The sequence below is a fragment of the Ornithodoros turicata genome, chromosome 1 (genome assembly GCF_037126465.1).
Source record: "Ornithodoros turicata isolate Travis chromosome 1, ASM3712646v1, whole genome shotgun sequence".
Lineage (NCBI taxonomy): Eukaryota > Metazoa > Arthropoda > Arachnida > Ixodida > Argasidae > Ornithodoros > Ornithodoros turicata.
The window spans coordinates 135,869,235-135,891,999 of NC_088201.1; the positions used below are offsets into that span (position 1 = coordinate 135,869,235).

Here is a 22,765-nt window from a genome sequence, read left to right on the forward strand (position 1 = left end):
GAGCTTCCTCATTCTTATTGTTCCAAGAGCTTCTGGCTTTCGTGGCTGTCGGCGGATCGTCCTTAATCGCTGTCCACAGACCTTTCGTCTTAAGGTAGACTGTCACCTTGAATTCCCAAGTCGAGTAGATGTACCCTTCCAGCTTCTCGACATGGGTGCTCTTCGAAGCCTCGTCCATCTTCAGTCAATCTCTTCCGGCGCGACTCCTCAAAAAGCAGTAGCAGTGTTGCGGCTGCTCAAAATCCTTCCTCTTGCTACAGCTCTGACTGCGCTTCTGGGCCCATAACCCTTGTTGGGCAGCTACAGGTAGACTGTAGTGTTCCGCTCACTGAATGAGTGTCGAAGTAGAATGTGCTGTCGCGCGACTCACCACAGCCAGCCGTTTATTCGTCTTTTTTTTTCTCAAGAACCAAACCAACAAAAACGAAGCATAAGTTCTCACGAAAATACCCAGTGTTGTAAACAATGCGGTCTTAGCTGGGATGAGCATCTGTCAACAATTGCGACGGCGTCGTTGGCATTCGCATGTTCGCACAAAACTCTTATCGCATGTGCGCTTAGCGCTGGGGTAAGGAGGAGAATACCGCCAGTTTATAACCGCTATCCATGGAAAATGAGATAAAAATCAAAGTACGTCTGTTTTACTGTGTCAGCTGTGCCGTGCAGCTTCCTGCTGTGCTCGTAGTGGCTGTGTGCTACTTCTCGCCTCGCGCCGCGCCGGAACGCATCTGCGATTTTATCGTGTATGTACTCGTGCTTTAGCGCACGCACAAGTTTCTCGTCGTCGTGGACTTCAACTTGGACGTTTCACTGGCCAAGAACAACACTTTTCTAAGTCATATGTTCGAACAACTGGGCCTTACGCTGTGCACCGACATTCGCCAACCCACAACTAGGCATGGCTCATGCATATACTTCGTGTTCCAGAACAGCCCCCTCGTTCAGGACATCACTCACCTCGCCAGCCATTTCAGCGACCACATATCCATACTCATCGCGCTTAAATAAATTTGTCTACACTCTTACATACGGCCTCATTTCACCACACGCACAGCTGACGCTGAATTTCGCGTTAGACGGGTCGTAACCGTCCTGTAATTCTTTCAGTTTCTGCTTATTTGCATATCAAAAATCGGAGATGGATAGTTTAAAGCACGCGCGTGCTTCATGATTTTTTTAAAGCATGGAACGGCTTTCAGTGAGGATAGTCTCTCGTTCAGATATGTCGCTTTTGACCAAAATTTCCTCATTAAAGAGATACTTCATTAATTTTAGTTAATTTGACATCTTGTAGTTGCATACTTTCTTCGTGATGATACCCGCCTGACCGTATAACTCAACTGCACACAGGACATCTACACTGGAGGTCTTCTGGATGTCCAGAAGAAGGCGGAGCCTCCGCCGAAACGTTGACCTCAGAGTTGTTTAATTAATTCCTCCTTAAAATTGTAATACATTGCTGATGTTTTAATTCACTCTAAACTTCCGCCGCAGTCTCGTTTTTCTCTGTCACCTATGGCGTTTTTCTCTTTCACCTCTTTCATGCATGTATGCATTAGCTGTCAACGACAAAACAAAGAAAAATGGCACGGAGCCTTCTCCACGATACGAGAGGATCGTGTCGGCCGTCCGTGGCTGCTTTCTCCGACCGTTTTTATAACTTCCATTGCACAGCTGTAACGCACCACAGCTGTGCAGCACCACAGCACCACAGACCGAAAATATTTTGCATGGTGACTCCTGGTAGAAAGTGTGACAAGGGATTCAGGGCTCCGAGCAATGTTAAATGTCACCTCAATGCTCCTTTAACATGGTAGTAACAACGTGCGCTGTAGCTAGGGTGTAAAACACGGGGTGTTGAAGTCACTTGCAAAGAGAAATCTATACGACACATTGGAGTTTCTGCGGCACAGCTTCTTGTTTCAAGAAATGCCCTTCTACCTAAGCATTTTTAATTAAATATTCGATGAACAGGTGAACAATGACAACAACCTTATTTTGAGATGATGAATGGGGAGGTTCATCGCCAGGGGCGATACGATACCCCCATGATTCCAACACCACCAAGATAATTGGCGAAGTTACCCCATCTGTGCACTGCTGGGATGGCGACGTTCGGGTGCAGTGTCAAAGCTCCACCAACTGAGAGCCTGAATCCAAAGCGACTAAAACGGATAATAACAAAGGGAGCTCGATGTTTTCACATAATACACTCTAAAAACAGAACTTCGCCACATAGCACGCTGTGCGTCAACCATTGTCACGAATGATAGTGTTATCGCTGGTGATTGGCAGACAGGGGGGGGGGGGCGTACGCCTTTTTGTGGCAGTTTTCATATATCCAAATTGCCACAAAAAGGCGTACGCCGCCCTCTAACTCCGAACCACAAGCGATAACTCTATCATTCGTGGCAATAGTTGGCGCACAGCGTGCTTGCGATGAAGTTCTGTTTTTAGAGTCTACGTGAAATGAAACATCGTCACGCTAGGATTGGACACGTATCGGTCATTGGACGCTCACCGGCGGTGCGTAGCTAGTTTGACAAAATGGGATCAGAGGATCACGTGGAGCGTGATATCCAAATATAGCGTGTGCAAATTCCTACACGTCAATGTCGAATTCCCTCTCTCTCCCGCAGGTCACGAGTGCGTGCGTCTTCCCCACGGCATTCCAAAAGATGGTCTCCGAGTTGGAAAGGCTTAAAGTAAAATTACCTTCCCTCAAAAAATTAGTGATAAGTGGCACCGTACTAACGGCAGCTCTACGTGAGAGGATCCTTAAGGAATTTGAGTTGCATACCCTTCAAAATGCTTTTGGACTGTCTGAGGCATCCGGCTGGATCTGCGTCACTCCTCCTGGAGAGATCATTCAAGGGAACACCGTTGGTTATCCAGTATCGTCGGGCAAGTGTAAAGTGAGTGTTGGTTCATCATCCAAATTATCCATTATTTGGAAGCGTGGCATGTTATATTTTATTACTACGTCAATACTGAGATGCGTTCACGGTGCCCTTGAAACGACTAATGAGTTGTCCAGTCACGTGCCTTTCTGGAGCTGCTGTATCAACGTGGAAATGAACGTCAGAGGCACACCTGGCCTATATTGGAGTGGTATACTGAGACCGTACTTGACTTCCGTTTCGGGTATTGATTTTTATTGATTTTCAGATACTACCAACTTCCTCTGTACATCATTGTACAGAGTGGATAGATTATGCTAGGAGACAACATGTATCAGCATACACCTCGGCATCACTGAAGATGTCAGGTTCATGGTTGAAAGAGATTTCGAAGTAAAAGAAAAAACAGAAGAACAAGCACGAGAACAAACACACGACATCAAAATGAACACTCATTAAAGTCACTCACATATTACACAAATAAGGTCGGATGCTCGAGACGAAAAAGGATACCGTTCTGTACGTCAGAATGCTATCCGATACCTCATTTCATTCTCTAATAACTCGTACAAAATAAGAACACTTAAAGCAATCATAGCGATGATGTAATATGTCTGGGATGTATGTTTCTCTGAATTCTCGGCCAATGATAACACACGTATTTGTGCGCGTCAAGATTAGTATTTCCTACCAACAACACGAAAAGAAACTCCAATCTAGCATTTTTTTATTTCTCCGAAATAAGGAGAGGTAGCGAGCGCCTTAAAAATCCTGTTGTTCTCTAATGTCGGTTGTAGTTATACATGTATGTAAGGCAGGACTTTATGCGTCTGCCAATCAGAACGGTTGTCGAAAATGTTCAAGGTGACGACCGCAGCATTGATGTCAATCCGTACAATACAACGGCCATAGTCGTGTCCTGTCCATCTAGGCCATAGTCCTGTCAGGTGTGTGGCTCGGGATAGAATCCTGGCCATGACACGTGGATAGGGTTGAATCTTCTTCTTCTACCTCAGGCACTGGCCGTTATTCATCACGAGGAGATTGGACTGGGCTAAACTTATCTACTCGTATGTGGATGATGAAGGTGATGAATTTGTGTGCGTAGAAGTGCAGTGCAGTGTGTGTGAATGGGCGAGAGAGCACGTGAAAAAAAGCCATAGACGTTACTTAGACAATGTTACCTATACCGGGTGTTTCAGTTAAATCCCCGGGCTAAATAATTCGCGAACGAGCGCACCAACCTACTTTCTTTTTTACAAGTATATGTCCGATATCATCTACAAGCTGCGCACCGTGTGAATGAGTGAGGCGCTCATTATTTAAATAAAAATTCCAATGAGTTTCGTAAAACAACATAACTTCTCAAACAGGGCGCTGTCGGCATTAAAATGAGTACTACCCCTTTTGGGACCTTCAGTGGACAACTTTTAGAGAAAAATCTGCCACCGAAGCGGGTCATTTGTTGCAGTACTTAATTAATTGGTTTCGGTTTACGTATTTTTGTCGCGGCTGGTCGCAGTGAAGCACAAGAGGGCGCGCTTCCACTCCCTTATCCACCAATCAATTATGTCCTTACACCAACGAATTACGTCCTTTTACGCTTCACTGCGACCAGCCGCGACCAAAATATGTAAAGCAAAACCAATTAATTACTGCAACAAATGAACCGCTTCGGTGGCAGATTTTTCTCTAAAAGGTGTGTAGTGCGACGACAACGACACTACAATCCGCCCACGCCACGCGCTCTTGCCTCACGCAGGAATTAAACATTCTTCTTTCGCCCACCGACAACGGCTGTTGTAGTCTGTCCTCATTCTTCTGCGAGAACCCCACACTGGTGACCCGGACGTGATTCAGCAGCCGCGACGATGGATCCGACTGCCGGTCCTAGCAGCGAGCCTGAAACCCAGCCCCACATCGGCCATGTTGCCGTGAAGATTCCGCCGTTCTGGCACGCGAATCCCGCCGTGTGGTTTTCGCAGGTAGAATGTCAGTTTCGTCTTGCTAATATTACGTCTCAAGCCACCCGCTATTTCCACGTCGCTTCGGCTTTACCTTCGGACGTGGCCGGTGACGTGGCTGACATTCTCTGCGCCCCTTTATCAACAACGCCGTACGAAGACCTCAAGGCCGCGATCAGCGCGAGGACAACTTTTTCCGAGCGAAAGCGACTCCAGCAGCTGTTGTCCGCCGAGGACCTTGGCGATCGGACTCCGTCTCAACTTTTGCGACACATGCGGACCCTTCTCGGATCCCGCGCTACCACGATGGACGAGCCTTTGCTGAAGGAGCTTTTTCTTCAGCGTCTCCCTCCTACCGTGCAAATGCTCCTGGCAACATCAACAACCCTACCGATCGCAGACTTGGCCGACCATGCTGACCGAATACTTGAGGTCGCGCCAGCGACGATTGCCACCGTTCAGACTCCAGAATCACCTATACCTGGCACTCCGTCCCGTTCTCTCCAGGACGGTCTGGCAGAACTTACAGACGATGTACGCCACATGTCTTCGCTTCTCGCAGCTGTGCTGCCGCGACGGCAGAATTCAAGAGATGATGATCCCGGGAGAGCACGTTCTCGCCGACCACGCTCAACCTCTTCCCGCCCCGCTCGACGACCCCGTTCCCCTTCCCCGGAGAACCCAACTGACTTTTGTTGGTATCACTGGTCTTTCGGCGCAGGAGCCAGAAAGTGCAGACCTCCTTGCGCGTGGCCGGGAAACCGCCCATGGGGCCGCTAACGGCGGCGTGCGGCACCCCTTCTCCTGTCAACGGCAGCCGCCTCCTGTGTATCACGGACCCCGTTTCTCGTCGCCGCTATCTTGTCGACACCGGGGCGGAAGTTAGTCTAATCCCTGCAACTCGCGCCGACCGGTTGAAAGAAGCCACTTATCACCTCGCTGCCGCCAACGCTACTGGGATTCCCGTTTACGGCGAACGTTCCTTGACACTCTCCTTGGGACTTCGCCATACATTTCATTGGATTTTCCGCACCGCCGCCATTCCTCACAACATTTTGGGCGCGGATTTCCTACACCACTTCGGTTTGCTCGTCGATCTGAAACGCACAATCCTGACTCATCTCTACCACCGGACATAGTCACGCCACCCACGCCTCCAAGACGTGTCACTTGGGCTCCGACTACTCTCGCTCCAACTTTCCTCCGGAACGCTGGAAGGGGGGCATATGTAGTGCGACGACAACGACACTACAATCCGCCCACGCCACGCGCTCTTGCCTCACGCAGGAATTAAACATTCTTATTTCGCCCACCGACAACGGCTGTCGTAGTCTGTCCTCATTCTTCTGCGAGAACCCCACAGGTGTCCACTGAAGGTCCCAAAAGGGGTAGTACCCATTTTAATGCCGAAAGCGCTATGTTTTAGAAGATATGTTTTTTACGAAACTCATTTGAATTTTTATTTAAATAATGAGCTCTTCCAATTCATTCACACGGTGCGCAGCTTGTAGGTGGTATCGGACAGGTAAAAAAAAAACTTGTAACACTTGTAAAAAAAAAGTTCGTCAATTGGTGCACCCGTTCGCGAATTATTTAGACCAGGGATTTAACTGAAACTCCCGGTATATAAAAGCGGTTGAAGCGATGAACAAGTGACGTGATGCAAGATGCCACGAATCTACTTCACTTTCCCGTGATGTGAACTGCCCCAAATGATAGAGCAAAGCTAGTGAGAAGGGAAGTCATGTCTTAGACAAAGGCACGACCAAACAGCTTTGACGGACATGAACAAATACGCGACAGTGTAGAAGAAAATACTCAAATTTCCTTCAGCCTGCAGTGGGTGTACGTTGCGAATTTGCAAGTTCCTGCACGATTCATATAGAAATTAAGTGGAGGGGCAAGGCATCGAAGGCGCTTTAACCACACCTCGGTCCGTCGGGGGTCACAGCAATCCAGCTGCCACGGCAAGGACATATGCTCACAACCACGGCGCGGAAGACGATGCCAAGATAACTCAAGGGCCATCGCACGACCGCATTCACAACGACATCAGAAACGAGTACCGGCGTCTGAAGCAACACCGACTCAACACCATCAGCTCGCGTGCTCTTCTGTTCTGAACGTCTCCATTCGGAACTCAGACAGAACGTCTCTATACTCTGAACGCAATATACAGAGTCTCGCTACGGAGGCCATGTTGCAGTAGTGTGAGTTCTTTGTGCTCAACGTGACATGGATGCGCAATCTAGAGTACGCTGCATCGATCACCAGCTACAAAGAGACGACACAAGCACTGAAACCAGAGCTCGTGTAGTCCCGTTTTCGTCCTTTTTGTCGTCCCCTTGCACTGGAGGTTTTATAGTTTTTTGTTGTAAATGTACCCCAGCAAGACCAGACACATTTCCGGTAGTGTCGCAATATACAAATAGATAGCTAGCCAAACTATCTGTGGCCCGATCATCATCCAGATCGGCAACTAGAAGCAGGGCATTGTTGAGTGTGGTGATGCACGTATGTCTCGCAGAAATAACGATCGACCCTACCCTTCAGTTCGACCTGGGCATCCCTCTATATATATCCCGGCTCGTCGACACATAACATCGGTTTGCTCTTATTTCAAGCATGGGCGCCGTACATCGCCACAACAGCCCTCATCCATTTCCTCAAGTGTGGTCGCCTACATACCGATAGCCCTTTGTGACGACTTCAATGTAGACATAACGCGGAACGCATATGTAGATTTGATGAAGGACATTTTCAACATGGATTGATTGCCCGACACGGGTGATGACGGGAACGACACTGGGCAATAGTTCTCTACATTCCACTTTTACATTCAACATCAGCATCAAGTGCCTCAACCACATCTCGTACCATCTTCCTGTGTTGAACAGAGTGGTGAGACGCAGAGCACACATCGCTTTCATGGAGCACAGTTCACCCTCTACTGTACGACACGGGTGACGACTGGTACGACTCTGGGCAATAGTTCTCCACATTTCACTTTTGCATTCAACATCAGCGTCGAATGCCTCAACTACATCTCGTACCATCGTCTGGTATTGAACAGAGTGGTGAGACGACTATCCGCCCTGCCGCTCATTACACTGTCCTCTCTCTCCTAACCAATACGGTAGACTGTAGACTGGGTGACGAGCGAAGTCATTGGGCCCAGGGATGGGTCATGCGGGCCCCTGAAGTGGTCCGCGCCCCTGGGACGCCATACCAGGCTGCCCCCTCTCGCCGACCCTGACTGTAGCTGTAGCGTCGACTAACCGTCTTATTTCAGCAACAACACTATAATACAAACCTATTGCACTTCTTTCATTCGCGGCATATGTACTAAACTTCAACAAAAGTAACATTGTCATATTGAAATTATACATAGTACATTCAAACTACAATCTTTAATATGTTTACCATCTTTATTTGAACCCTTTCAATTTACACCACGTATTCACGTTAAAAACTTGCGGCCGTGCCCGACACAGCCTACCCCCATTTTTTTTTATCGTCCAGCAAACTGAAAGAAATCAAGACCCTGCCGCACTGAGAATAAGTTTTCTACTGTGCTCGAAAGTGATCAGCACTATCTGATGAGATTGGAGACTCTACTCCCATTTTCCCGCCTCCTCCAGCACCCTCCTTTTGTGTCGAGGGGTTACACTATTAAATCTTTAAGAATAAATCCATCAATACATTTTTTTTCTCAAAAAAACATTGTTTCACAATAAACCGTGTAAAATTTCCCGACAAGGAATCAACCGCACAAAAATTCTCTCCCAAAAAACAATCCCTCAAGAATCCCCAATGAAAAATATATCGTTGCAAAATATATGTCGTTAACACTAAACTGTTTCAGAATATAGCCTATTGTCGAATATGACAGCGGAGTGATACTTTTGTATCTTAACATAGAGGTTGGTGGCCATGTTTTTTTTTCTGTGCACGTGTTGTAGCTACGTTTTCTTTTCTAGTGCAGAAAGGCTATGTATTATATGCATGTCTCGCGTTATTTCACTTGACAAAGCATCGATAGGAAGTGTGACATTGTTGAGTGTCCGTTCTTTACTGCGCGTGTCCTCAGTTCATTTTTAAGGGTATATTGTGGGAGATTTATTTTTACCAGTGGCTACTTAGGGGTTTCTTTTTGAAAGGTTATTTACATATCAAATTGCAAGCACCTGAAATAAAACGTGATTGGAGAATGACTGTCTCACTAACTAATGCACAAATTTTATATATTTCTGCTTTTCCTTTCCTCAGAACCCCGAAGTTATGTATCAATGTATTACTAGTGCTACTCGTGTAATACATGCAAGTACTATGTATTATTATACGTCCCAATAAGTGTCTTAGTACTATAATACCAGTAAGTACTGATTGAATCAGTGAAAAATCGGGAGCTGGTGAAACAGCTGTGGAACATAACCCATTCTTCGGCAATACCCGTACTTTCTGGTACCATGAAATTTAGAGGGTTTCTTTCACGTAGGGCGGGTAAGCTCCGCTAGGAATATCAACCGTGACAACATGAACAGCTTGAGGACAGTGCAATAATAAAAAAGGTTAGAAAGAAAAGGAAACTGAAGATCGCTAAGCAGATCACCAGAATGACCCGCAAGACAGTTTTTATAGGCTACACTTTGCAGACAGCTACGAAAGACATAATTATCTTTGGTTGTCCACGATTGACTACAACGACCAACTAGCCTCATCTCGTACTCTAGCACGCTATACCTCAAAGTGTCCAAGAAAGATATGCGTTCCCCGGAGGGAGTTCAACATCTAAGTGTAAAACGAATACAGGTGGTCTGTCTTAAACCTTTACATGCATATGACAAATGGGAGTTCCACGTCATGTCCGAGTCAAGCTATAACCCAAGATTGGCATTGATGGATACATTTTCACTTGCAATTTTTCTGTGTATATTTTTGCATGTGAATGCTGGCGCTCCTTGGAAGTGTAATCTAAATCACGTGGGATGCATGATCTCTATTACGGGTCTGATAAAAGCGCGGGGTTATCGCGCACCTGCTGCGCCTTGTACGCCTACAGGAGTCTCCTTCCTACACTAGTTGACTCAGCACTACTAATAGTCAATAAGTCAAGTAAGAGGGATCTGAGTGAGGCTAACTGTACAATACTGCGATATCTGCAGGTCGTCGACGCTAACACTAACAAGAAGCTCAAAGCAAATGAAAAAGGAGAAATCATGTTTCATGGGAATAATATGATGACTTCATACGACGGCAACCCAGAAGCGACGGCAGCAGCATTCGACGAGGAGGGTTATCTACGTACAGGTGACCAGATACCTCGATACAGACCATTTACAAAACCAGCGTCATTTGTTGATGTGTGCTCAAATAACCAGCGCGTCTTACTCCATACACCAGGAGATATGGGTTACTACGACGATCATGGAAGGTTTTATGTGCTGGACAGGATCAAGGACATGATAAAATGCATGGACAACCAAATTGCTACAGGCGAAATTGTGAACCTGTTGCTAACCCATTCTGCAGTCGAGGAGGCGGCTGTCGTCGGAGTCCCACACCCTGACTACGGCGAGGCTCCAACAGCGTTTATTGTCCTCAAAGCGAATCATGCTGATCCCGAAGAGGTTGTGGCAGAGGAACTCAAGAAACTTGTAAAAGGTAAGTCGATGCTTAGTGAATTCTACGCTCGTCCAAGTTATCAATGGTGCACATCAGTAGTATATTTATGTGTCCTATAGACAAGAGTTTTCTCTAATCCAAGAGAAGCCTATTCCAATCCAATTCTAATCCAATTCTAAGCCAAAACCCAGTTCTAATCCAACACAAGCCAGTTCTAAGCCATCTGATTGACCGTCATTAGCTCCCACTTCACGTTGATTGGCCCATGTTAAGTCTGCTGATCATTGATGGTTTACCATAGCTCCGCCCCTTAATGCGAATTACTAGGCTCCGCCCACTTCACGCTGATTGGTGAATGCAGAACGCTGAGCACAGCTCCGCCCCTTTATGCTAATTAACCGGCTCCGCTGATTGGTCCATTCTAAGCCTACTGGCCACGCTCCACATTTTCCAGACTTTCTAAGCCCCCTGATTGTCCGTCCCTAATCTAAACCTACCGATTGGCCCATTCTAGGCCTACTGATTGGCTGATTAAGCCTACTGAACATAGCCTTCATTAGCGTCCGCCAGATGGCGCGGCTCGGCAGCGACCCCGCTGTGGCTTTATCTCAGATGTCCAAACTTACCTGGTTAGAGCGCCACCCGATGGCGCAACTCAGGTTCATCAACTCCACGTGGTTCTACTTCAACGCACCACACGAGCGAGAGCACTTTGTTGAGATGTGTTGCCACATATCGCGCTCCTGTTTCACCACAAACAAGTTGCGGGACATCATACGTGAAATCTTGGACGAGTACCTATCGGCTTCCAGGGAGCAATCACTGCGCGAGTTCAGGAACTATGTCAGGAAGAAATAAAAGTCCTGGAGACGCATCAATCAATTGCACTAGGAGCTACGGATGAAAATAAAGACGTATCACACCTCGCTACACACTCTGCTCAAGTTATTCCACTATGCACATGCAGTTCAAGCACCCAGCTCGAATTCTCATCTCCGGCGCCCATATGTGGCAAGACAGTGGTCACTCAGAATATGCGGCTCCCCAATGTATTTAGCATTCCACCACAGAAGATACTCTACGTACGAAAGTATGCAGCTGGGTGGGAAAAAGATTTTGACGGCGTGAAGTGTATGGACAGGATACCCGCAGATTGGGATGAACAATATCCCACTCTCATAGTTATTAACGATCAAATTACAGAAAAGGGGATCGGAGGTAGAGTCGCTGTTTGTGCGTGGTAGCTACCATAAGAATGGGTCCATGATGCTGATCACACAAGCCTTGTTCTATCACAATGCCACTTTTCAAACGATATCCCTGAACGCCAGTTATGTCGTATTGTTCCGGAACGCTCGGTCCATACAACAGGTCGAAACCTTCGGACGTCAAATATTCGGGAAACAGGGGCCTCTCCTATTTCCTCGACGCATATAATCAGGCGACGGAGAAGGCGCACGGTTATTTAGTTGTAGATCTTTATTCGCAAACACCTGCATCCCATAGCCTGCGAATGGGTGTTTTACTGCACGAGCAACAGTTCCTATTTACGCCTGCGAAATGACCAATCTTAGAAGACATCTCACGCTCCTCAAAGCATTCGCCACGAGGAAACCGGCATACCGTGCAGAGTTACTTAAAGAGCTCAGCTGCAACGACATTCGAATCCTTTTGGAAATCTGTTTGAACATTCTACGCGGAATTATCCCACTTTCAACTGAACTTCATAAAAACACACACAAAATACAAAAAAAAATCCGCTTCCTCGCTTACAAGGTCACTTCATAAGTGCCCCCAGCAATTGAAGAAATATATTAGGGGACAACGAGGTGGCTTCATTCCCATACTTCCACTGCTCCTCTCAGGCCTCTCAAGTCTTGTGGCGGGAGTCGCTGGGCGAGCGACATCCAAAGCCATGGCTCATGGCCGGTCATGGGTCATAGAATAGAAATAGGTGAAGTTCTGAAATCCAGTGATTCGGACGATATAAAAGTGGGGAAAATACTGGAAGCCCTCTATTACTTGCTCAAGCGCGCTCACTATCATCATCCTTCTCTGGAACCAGCCCATTCTGAACCCAGACCGAAACCGAAACCCTGTGGCGTTGATAAAGCACGGGCGAAATCTGTGCTAAAAGTTTTCACCTGGCAGGCGGATAATGTGCTAGTATATAGAGGGAAGCGAATCAACCGCTCAAACATTGTGGCTCTCGTGAGCTACTTAGCACGTTGTAGTGCGCTCATCAAGAAACCCAGTTGGTACAAAAAAGTATCTAAAATTATAAGCGCTCTGAAAATGCACTGGATTGCTCGCTGGAGAAAATGGGGCCCTATAGAAAGATCAAGAAGAAAGTGTTAGGTGGAGTGGGTCAGTACTGACGTTATCACAAGCTCATGCGCAGAGAAGCCATCAAACAGCTGAAAAAAGAAGATGCTTACACCCTTCACAAGCCAGTGAAGAAAAAAATTTAAGCGGCGCTCTATCATTGCAACTCACGTGAGAGATTTATATCAGGCAGACCTTCTGGATATGCATAATTATCAGAAATTTAACAAGGTCTCCATTCGCACAAAGTGCCCACAAGACGTAAAGAAAGCTTTCCAACGAGTTTTCCGTCATGGAATTCCGAAGAATCTCCCCACCGATCGTGGAAGCAAGTTTTAGGGTTTGCCCACTCGTGAATATTTTCAGTCGCTACTACATCACTATACAACACAAAGTGGAATGAAGGCGGCCTCCTGTGAACGCGTACAGAGAATAATTAGAGAAAGAATAGCCAGACATTTCACTAGTACGGGGAAGTTTAATTATATCAACGCACTGCCGAAGATAGTGGCCGATTATAACGACTCTATACATTCCGTCGCAGGCGAAAAGCCAAAAAACATGAATGCCAGAAATGAAGTAGCTCTGTTCAACAGATTGAATCGTAAGGCGACCCCGCGAGAGAGCAAGTATAAAGTAGGGGACCAAGTCAGGCTTGCGTTAGATCGCGGCGTGTTCACCAAAGGCTACGATCAAAGGTGGACGGTCGAAGTGTTCGAGGTGTCGCGAACGAGAAAGACCGATTCACCCATAGTGTACGTGAAAGATTTGACGAGAAAAGAAATACCGGAATCATTCTACGAGCAGGAATTGCAGCCCGTCCACCATCTTTCCTCGTACGATAAGTGACTGATATCCGCGGTGATTCGAAAGAAGAAAATTAACGGGGTATGGCACTACTTGGTTTGTTGGTTCAGATACGCCAAAGATCACGATTCTTGGGTGCCCGCCAGCGATGTCAGAAAATGAATTTTATGTGTATCTGCCCTCGAACTCCAGCATGGACCTGCACCTGTCCAACACGCTGAACGACTTCACGATCGCGTTAGGTAAGCCGCTACACTTGGATGATTCGTACGTTGTCGGTCTAGAGGGATTTTCTATTCCCAACAGCTTCCTGAAGGTGAACCAAGCACCAGATAACCTCATAGCGCTATCAACGGAGAAGGGGCAAACAAACCAGCTCACGTTCGAAGACACGAACACACTATTGCATAGAATATTCCCCGAATAGGGGATAGAGTGGACTTACGAGGAAGATCACTACGTGTTTACGGTACCATCGCGCGTGCGCTCGGTGAAATTAATCGACAGACCGCTGCATCTCGCTTTTGGAATCGCTGACATCGATGCAGATCCTCTGGAGGGCGGCAGAGTACGCAAGGTCCAAAACGTGCTACCGCTTGCAGAGGAAAGAGCCGTTATTATGCGAGTTCGTCGCGCGATACTGATCAATAACGATCTAATTTTGGAACCCCGATCGCTAATGACCAACACATTCAACGCATTCTTCTGAGCGACGAACGATACAGAATCAAGGGTGGAATACAAAGACAACACTTACTCGCTCTCTCCCGGCGAATTTCAACCTGTCAACCGAGTTCCTGGGCCTCATTCAGGTGAAGCATATCCACGTTTAAGGATCCCGAAAGCGCATCACGTGTAATCCCGTAGTGAAGACGTACCACATTCACATAAACACCCGAGAGACGGAAACTCGGCGCATTTCACTTCCACCAAATTACTATGAAACACCCGAAGCTCTCGTGAGCGCCGTCAGTGAGCGTCTGCAACCCGAGGCTGCCCTCGCGTACGATGCATGGGCGAGGAGGTCTCTGAGCTTACGAGAAAACGTGTCGCTTACATTATCCGATTACTTTGCGTAGCTACTGGGTTTCGGCGCAAAAACCGTCTTTACTGAAAATGATACGGGCGTCGACGAAGTGACCATAGATCTTCCCATTAACTCTATTATGATATACACGGATCTCGTCACGCCCTCCGTATTGGGAAACGGGCGTCATTCCATACTGAAATTAATTCCATTCGTTCCGTTCAGTATTTTAAGTTAGTGCAGCGCGAAATTACCTCAATCACCGTCTCTATACGCGACGACACGGGTCGCAAGCTACCGTTACAAAATCGCGGTAGATCGACGCTGACGCTGCACTTTAAGCATGTACATTAAAGCGGTACCAATCTACGGATTTGGCGTTGCAACGGTATACAGGTCGCACCTGTACCAGAGGGGAGGCAATTTCTTTTCTCAGCTCGGGCGTTTCGTTATTCCACTCTTTAAACGTGTATCACACTACTTAAAAATGACGGCTGTCGCCGCAGCAAAAGTCTGTCGTGGGGAGACTCTTTCCGAAGAGCGCTTAAAAGATCGGCTAAACATACGGGCCAAGAAATTCTCCGAGATATCGGAGGGGTCGGACGAAGACAGAGGAGAAAACCTGACGTCTTCGACAGCATAAATCACGCCGGTTGCAACAATTTAGTTGCGAGATGGACACGATTAATGTCGTACATCCCGACACTCCTCTGTTGGATGAGTCGGAAAAACATTTATTTTCTGTGCCGAGAACGCAGTGGCATATATTGAAGGGGGAATACGAGGTATTCTACTCGGTCGCTGACATACCCTCCGTCATAGAGTTCAAGCTCTCGGATTTGGGGCATCACTATCTGGATTTGAACTCCGCATACATAGAGACGAAAGTCCGTATCGTACGTGAAGATGGGTCGCTACCGGAAACACACGCGGGTGATCGGACGAACTACGACGAGGTCTACCCCGTCAACGCGTTTGCCAGCTCGCTTTTCAAGAACGTTGCAGATTTCTTGAATCAGACTGTGATTACGAATAATAATTTGTATAGCTATAGAAGCTACCTGGATATTTTGCTTCACGCCAGCACCACGGAGCAAAATACCGTGCATAAAGCGGGTCTGTACACGCAAGAAGAAGCGCGTCAATGGGAAAACAACATTCGCGCTCGTGGACCAGCCGAACGATAAAACCTCACACGGGGCGGCAAGACCATCGACCTAGTTTCCAAGATCAACTCGGACATCTTCCTGCAGCCTAACCTACTCATATCGGGAGTTGAAATTAGGCTTGTTTTTTATCAAGGCTCCGATGAATTCCGAATTATGAAGACCGATCAGGAGCAGCACACGCATAAAGTGGAAATCATGAGTGCCGCCTTGTACATAAAGAAAATCACCGTGTCTCCCAGCCTATTCCTCGGGCGCCGAAATGGAATTGCAGCAGCGCAAGGTTCTCTACACACTGGCTGGAAGTGAATCGCGTATTCGTCCGCTACCTGTTGGCAACCTGGATGCATGCCTGGAAGATTTATTTCGAGAGAAGATATCGTCTAAGGGGGTGGTTGCATTCGTACCCACCCTAGCCTACGAGGGAGCATTCAATAGCGACCCGTATCGATTTGTGAACTGCGACATTAAGTCGGCGACGCTCACTGTGAACGGGACGCAGCGTGTGGACACGTTCGACTTCAGGAATAACCTGAACTACCGAAGCTACTTCAACCTCTTGGAGCAGCTGTGCGAGAAGCACGTCTCCTACTAATACGACCACTACATTGGAAACAAGTTCCTACTATACTACGATCTGGATCCCGATCAATCCTCGGTCCACCTGTCACCAATCAGGCGTGGAAACGTTCGTCTCTAACTCAAGTTCCGACGCGCCTTGGCCGAACCCACGATTGTATTGATACTGTCCGAGAGTGTGAGAATCATGTCCGTGGATAAAACAGGAACGTCACACTGGATTAGCGATGTTCGAGCAAGACATCGAGTGACTTTTGAAGTACAGCGATTACACTTCGGCACTTTTCCGTGGTGTATACGCTCGAGACGATCGTCTGCCCGCGCTGGATAAACCGGGAATAATCGTGGTCAACACCGATCGGCGACAGCAAGCCGGGGAGCACTGGATTCTCTACACGGAAATGAAGGATAAACTGATCTGCTTTGATTCCTTCGGATTGCTGCCCATCGAACCGGAGCTGAAACGTCTCATCATAGACGAATATAATGATGTCTGTATTCAAAGCCTGTATTCTCCAATGTGTGGTGTGTGTTGTTGTATCGTGGCGACATTGTTGGCGAAAGGGAAATCACTGAAGAGCATTGTATCCCTGTTTTCCAATAATCTCGCCGCTAAATTCCTAAAATCAATAAAGATGCTAGAAAAGTTGTTTGTGGCTTAAAAAAGCGTGGTGTCCTTTATTCTCTATAGCTCCCCACAAACTATACTTGCTTAGTCGACGAATACGAGTTATAATCCTTCTATATAGCTCCCTATCATTCATCATTTTATTAATATAGCTGCCTACCATACCAGCCTATCTATATACCTTCCTAATCCATCACAACAACGCAACATTCTTCTCTTAAAATCAGAAATACATGTATCTTTATTTTACGATGATTACATATGGGACGCGGACTTTCGCTGGTATCGGTGGGATGCGTCACTTTTTCTTCGCGTAAGTGAAGATGATGCCGGGCGATGCCACTTTTTTACCATTCCTGAATCTCTCCTCCTTCTCTAGTTTCAGATCTGGTAATTCTCGCATTTCTTGCAAATCTTCATCTGTGAGTCGCTTAAAACCACTGGGTAGGTACACCTTTACGCGTTTATCGTTTTCCATCAGGAGTTCCATGTAGACGGCCTCCCCGTACATAGTGTCCACCTTGCGTAAGTCCAGTACGTCGAGCTTTTCGTTCGTCGGAACAATGCTCATTTTCTGAATGTCCCCATCACCGGGTTTCTCGAGTGTATCCAGCTTCGCGAAAATAGATGACACATCTCGCTTACTTCTCAGTGCAACTTTCTACAAACACCGAATGAACTGAAAATGAGAAGAACTGTTACCTAACTTTGGACGTGCGGAGCGATAGGAGCACCCTGGAAGAGCGTGGGAACAGCGTAGCTCTGTAACACTTATCTTTCTTTGAGGACTCCTAGCTTGTGCGTCAGACGTGCTGTGATGTCGAACATCTCAGATTCCAAATGGTCGGAAACTATTCTACTCTGTGTTGAATCATTCCACTCATTCCAGTCTTTCCGAGCGCTGCCTCCCACTCACGGCGACGTACTTTTCATCTCTCGGGAAGCGAAAATAAGCAACAGCCGACGTAGAAGTCAACATATTGTCGCAAGTTTTTTCAACATATTGTCGCAAGTTCAACACCTCGCACTACCCCTCTTATCAATCATTGTTGCACAAAAAAACGAGAAAACTACAAGACATTGAATGCACACAAGGACACATCAAGCGGCCGCATACCCAGTAACGGCGGACGGGCGCATACCCAGTGTTGCTTGCAACACGTCTTTCTAGCGGCGGCTCAGAGCCGCTGCTCCTTACATCTCAAAAATATTTTTTATTAAAAAAAATATTTTTTAATATTTTTTTGAAACTCACCGTCGCCGGTGTCTCTGGAAGTAATAAACACCGAAAAACACTTTCCGAATTAATCGCTAAATAAAGCCTGCAAACCAGAAACCCTAATTATAAGTCATTCGAAATCACACGGTTTGAAATTCGCGCGCATGAATGAGCAAATGTGGGTGTGGCCTTTGCGCATGACTGCTTTCTCTCCTGCTGCAGAAGTCTTTGCGTCCCTCTACATCCATACGTGAGGAGAAGGTGCGGGACGAAAAGGTCCAGCTTGCCGATGAGCAGTTTCTCCGGTTGCTCCTTCTCGTAGTTTCGTGTCCAATGTCAACACTCATGACAGCATGCGAGTACCCCTGGAAATATGTTGATTTCAAGTGAAAGGGCTCGCGGGACAGTTATTTAGAGTCATAAGCACCTGGCAGGACAGGCTCATTTCAACGATGTAAGGGAGTGAATTTCCACTTTAAAATGGCTTGCGTCACTTCGTCTCAAGCACCGTGGTCTCAAGTTATGCCGGACAAAGATGCGTGGTTTATCAAATAGTCATTTGCATGTACGTGAATCTGCATTCCAAATTTTACACCAAATAGGGTGCTAGACCCAGGGAAAATCGATACCGCGCGTGCCGAAACTTTACACCTCCTTCCTTCGTCCATTCTGAGGGTATGCCTTAGATACGAACCAGGTAGCCCACTATGCTGTTCTCCTGTGTACCGAGACTCATCAGGCTACGACATCAAAGAAGGCGTCTGAACCAGTTAGGCAGCGTAGCAGAGGTCACGTGCTTACGAGTACCTATGGGAACGCCGATAGCTCTCGTTCTCCCGACGTCACAGCTGGATACTGTCTCAGTTCAATGGGTACTAATGAACGACATACAGGGTGTTACCCTATAAAAGTCTACCCGTGCAGGCACACCGTACTAGCTGATTACTCAATGCAGGTGGCAGATTGTGCGGTCTTCAGATAAAGCTCATAAGGACAATTAGTCTTGGTAAATTTCGAAGTGATTGAGCGCCGCAACAAGAAGTTATAACGCAAAACGTGCAATTCCCGTAGTCGAAACAATAAAGATGGCGGCGTCGCGAAGAGCAGTTGATATGCTGCTCCCCAGACGGCGATGTGTCGCATACCCTGCCAGCTGGATGGAACTGTAGTTTTCATTTCGCTTTCGTGTAACTGTCGTATTTTGCTCCCGAAGTGACCAACGTCAGGAATGAAAATGCCGACGTAATTAGCAGACGACACCCAGAAGGGATGTCGTCTGCTTACTGAAAACAGTGAAACAACATAACGCGGGGACGTCTCTGACTGCTGACTGTATAGATGGATTGCCAGAGCGACATGTCGCCGTCTGGGGAACTGTGTCACAACTGCGATTCACAACACCGCCATCTTGGCTATTTTGACTACGGGAACCTCACGTTTTGCGCTATAACTTTGCGTTGCGGTGCTCAATCACTGCGATATTCACTACGATGAAATGTCCTTATGAGTTTTATACGTAGGCAACACATCGTGCCACCTGCATTGAGTAATTGGCGAGCACGGCATGCTGGCGTGGGTAGACTTTTATAGGGTAACACCCTGTATATCGAATCGTTGCAAACCCCCTAATGTGCTTGGTAGTGCAGGTGAGAACGGGAGCTCTGGTCAAAGTATGGATTGTTTCTACCAGGGTTGCGGAGTTGCCACTCCGGGGTTGGAATGATTCCAAATTTAGCAGAGCCCGGAATGGAATTGGAATGGGATGGCGGAAACTGTCCTAGGAATGGAATGGAATTAGGCATTTTTTGCAGGCGGAATGGAATTGAAATGGATTGGTCTGGGTGCCACACGGTCAAGGGCGAAATAACCTTGTCTTTTTGCTTTTTCCGTGATGGGTAATGTCAATCTCCTCTATAGCACTGCTGGGCTACCCATCAGCACGGTTACCGGTCCCTTTTCTTTTATTGCTGGAATTAAATTAATGGAATGGGGTTGCCAAGCCATTCCAGGAGTGAGAATTAGGCATACCTCTTCATTCCGAGGAATTGAAAGGAATGGAATTATCAGAAATCTCCACTCCTCGGAATGGAATTAGAATGGAATGGGTGATCCCATTTCGCAACCCTTGTTTCTACCATTGATGTAACTTTTCCTGCAGATAACCTGGCAATTTACAAGCAACTGTATGGTGGCGTCGTGTTTCTGGATGCCCTGCCCAAGACGGATTCGGGAAAATATCGATGCGTCGAGCTGAGGAAGATGCTGATACCCTGAATGCAACGTTGCCGACCATACTACCGAATTCATACTCAAATCTGCTATGGAGGCTATACTGAAAAGAAAAGAAAAAAAACACGCGCATTCCGGTTTTAATGGATACCGGAAGGAAAAACATCCTTGCCTATTTATAGTCTGTCTTGGATGTAAAAATTATACAATTTTGTGACAACAAATTGATACGATATCAGTGCAGTGTGTCGATCCGTTTACATCAACATCAACCAATAGCAACGAATAACGAATATGAGATGTCAATGTAGATTATAAGGCGTATGTCGCAACTTTACCATTTTCTATAAAAATAAGCCTCGATGGGATTCCAAGTGACATCACCACCCTTCTTTTACGTTTTCAGCGCAGATATTTTGCTCTGGGCTCCCCTTGGCCTTGAACTTAGCGCTGGAATTGCATGTTACGAAAAATAAAAGCCATTGCAGAAAATACCTCCTGGTAGCGGAGGTGATTATATTCAGTACTACACTGGCAGTAACGTAGCCAGGAAAAAATATTTTGGGAGGGGTTCTATGAGGATTTCACCCTCATTTCCCTCTCCCAAATGCACTACAAAAGGTAGGTTTCGGGAGCGGTTTGAACCCCATCCCCTCTGGCTACACCACTGCTACACTGTAAAGAAGGGAGTCGGGGGCGTCATACTCTCGCCCCGTTGTCATAATTCCCTTTCTGCCTTTTTCGCCCAAATCATCATTCCGAATTTTCTGCTAAGTGGGCGTGACAAGTCGCCACCGTCAGGAGAGTCATGGCCCACTATGCGATGAAGCGCAAGTTCTGACTGCATAACCCAGGTGAAAGCTATATTACTCCATCAAAGTGTAGAAGTGATCGGTATCAGAACGCAGGGACTTATTGAAATATTGAGTCAACCACAATGTCTAGGTACGGAACGATGCTGTCACGAATCTCTTCTGCTAAGATGATGCTAAATATGCGCCGGTACCCGCGGACGCTGACTTTTTGACGTGTGACCCACTTATCATTCTGAGGAGTCTCAATTAACAAAATGGCGTGGATACTGGCCAGCTGCTGGATGAACTCCATAAGAGGGAAGACACGACTAGTCGTGTGTTAGTGTCGTCCCTCTGTGTGCCCAGGCTCATGCTTTTACACTGTTAAAACTATTTAGATAAGCCAGTCGTCGAAAAAGCAGGACAGAAGCGGAAATCGAACAACACATCTCTCGATTGTGATTTATCTGATGTGCTGCTCTTCGTACCCTCCAACACAGCTAAAGGTGTCCTGTGTCTGTGTTTTCGTCAGGTCTGTTTTCTCTCATTATAGAGGTACAGAACGAATGTCACCAACGCCAGGTCAACCTCACTCAATGTGATTTCTTTCATTAACCGTCTTGTAACATGCAGCAGAACAATAGCAAGACTCTTCATATATGACATTCCTTACATCAGCAGCGATTTGTGCTGTCATATAAAACCATTTGAGCGCTGTATTTGGGGAAGTGTCTTAAACACTAGTGTTGACCTCGAGATTTGCCACGACAGCTTTTTTTTTTATCTTATTAGGTTTTTTGCCACCTGATAATGTGAATGTCATGTACTCCAAGTTTAATTATGTAAATATTTGCGAACTGAACTCGGAAATTTGCCAAGTAAAGGTCACTTTTTTACCCCACCAATATGAAGAGCCGAATTCACTCAAATTCATGATAAATCACAGTGATATTCACGAGCTATCCCATCGGAAAAATAGCCGAATATCATGCTTTTCGGAGCACCAGACCATAGGGCGCGATGACTTTTTGAGCCCTAGCCATGTTAGCCACCACGTGCCGATTTCTGATTGTCGCTAAAATGTAGTTCCTGAAGGTCTTCTTTCATGGGGTAGACGCTCGGAGACCATCGCATGCGAAATTCATAAGTTAATTTTTGTTTAATTGGCGAGAGTATGCAAATGAACGTTACACGGCATATCTTGTAGCCGGTGCATCACTAATAGCAACCCAGAAGAAATTATTTCGCCGGCATGAGACGTTTTCGAGTCGTCCAGCCGGGATATTTTAGTGAAGAGCACGGTGTAAGTCAAAAGCAGCAAGACGATACAGAAGTCGAACAGAGTGCGAGCCAAGGAAGAAACCACGGACACATTTATCCCACAAAGCTGTATTCCCTTCAAGAACCCCTCTTTTCTTAGGAGATTAGCCGTACATTCTTGTCGATCCGAAGAAATGCAACAAGGCCACGCGTGTTGTTGGAACTACATGCTCCAGCGGTGT

The 22,765-nt window shown here is 46.7% G+C and overlaps 1 protein-coding gene across 1 annotated transcript in view; it reads left to right on the forward strand.

Annotated features, from left to right (window-relative positions):
- LOC135369441 (uncharacterized) overlaps positions 1 to 20,704 on the forward strand; it is a 61,037-nt gene extending 40,333 nt beyond the window's left edge. The window contains exons 7-10 of the mRNA XM_064603033.1: positions 2,640 to 2,915; positions 10,030 to 10,174; positions 10,268 to 10,528; positions 20,399 to 20,704. Coding sequence (XP_064459103.1) covers positions 2,640 to 2,915; positions 10,030 to 10,174; positions 10,268 to 10,528; positions 20,399 to 20,514 — 798 coding nt within the window. The 3' untranslated portion in view covers positions 20,515 to 20,704. The remainder of the gene's footprint in view (positions 1 to 2,639; positions 2,916 to 10,029; positions 10,175 to 10,267; positions 10,529 to 20,398) is intronic.
- Positions 20,705 to 22,765: the final 2,061 nt, after the last annotated feature.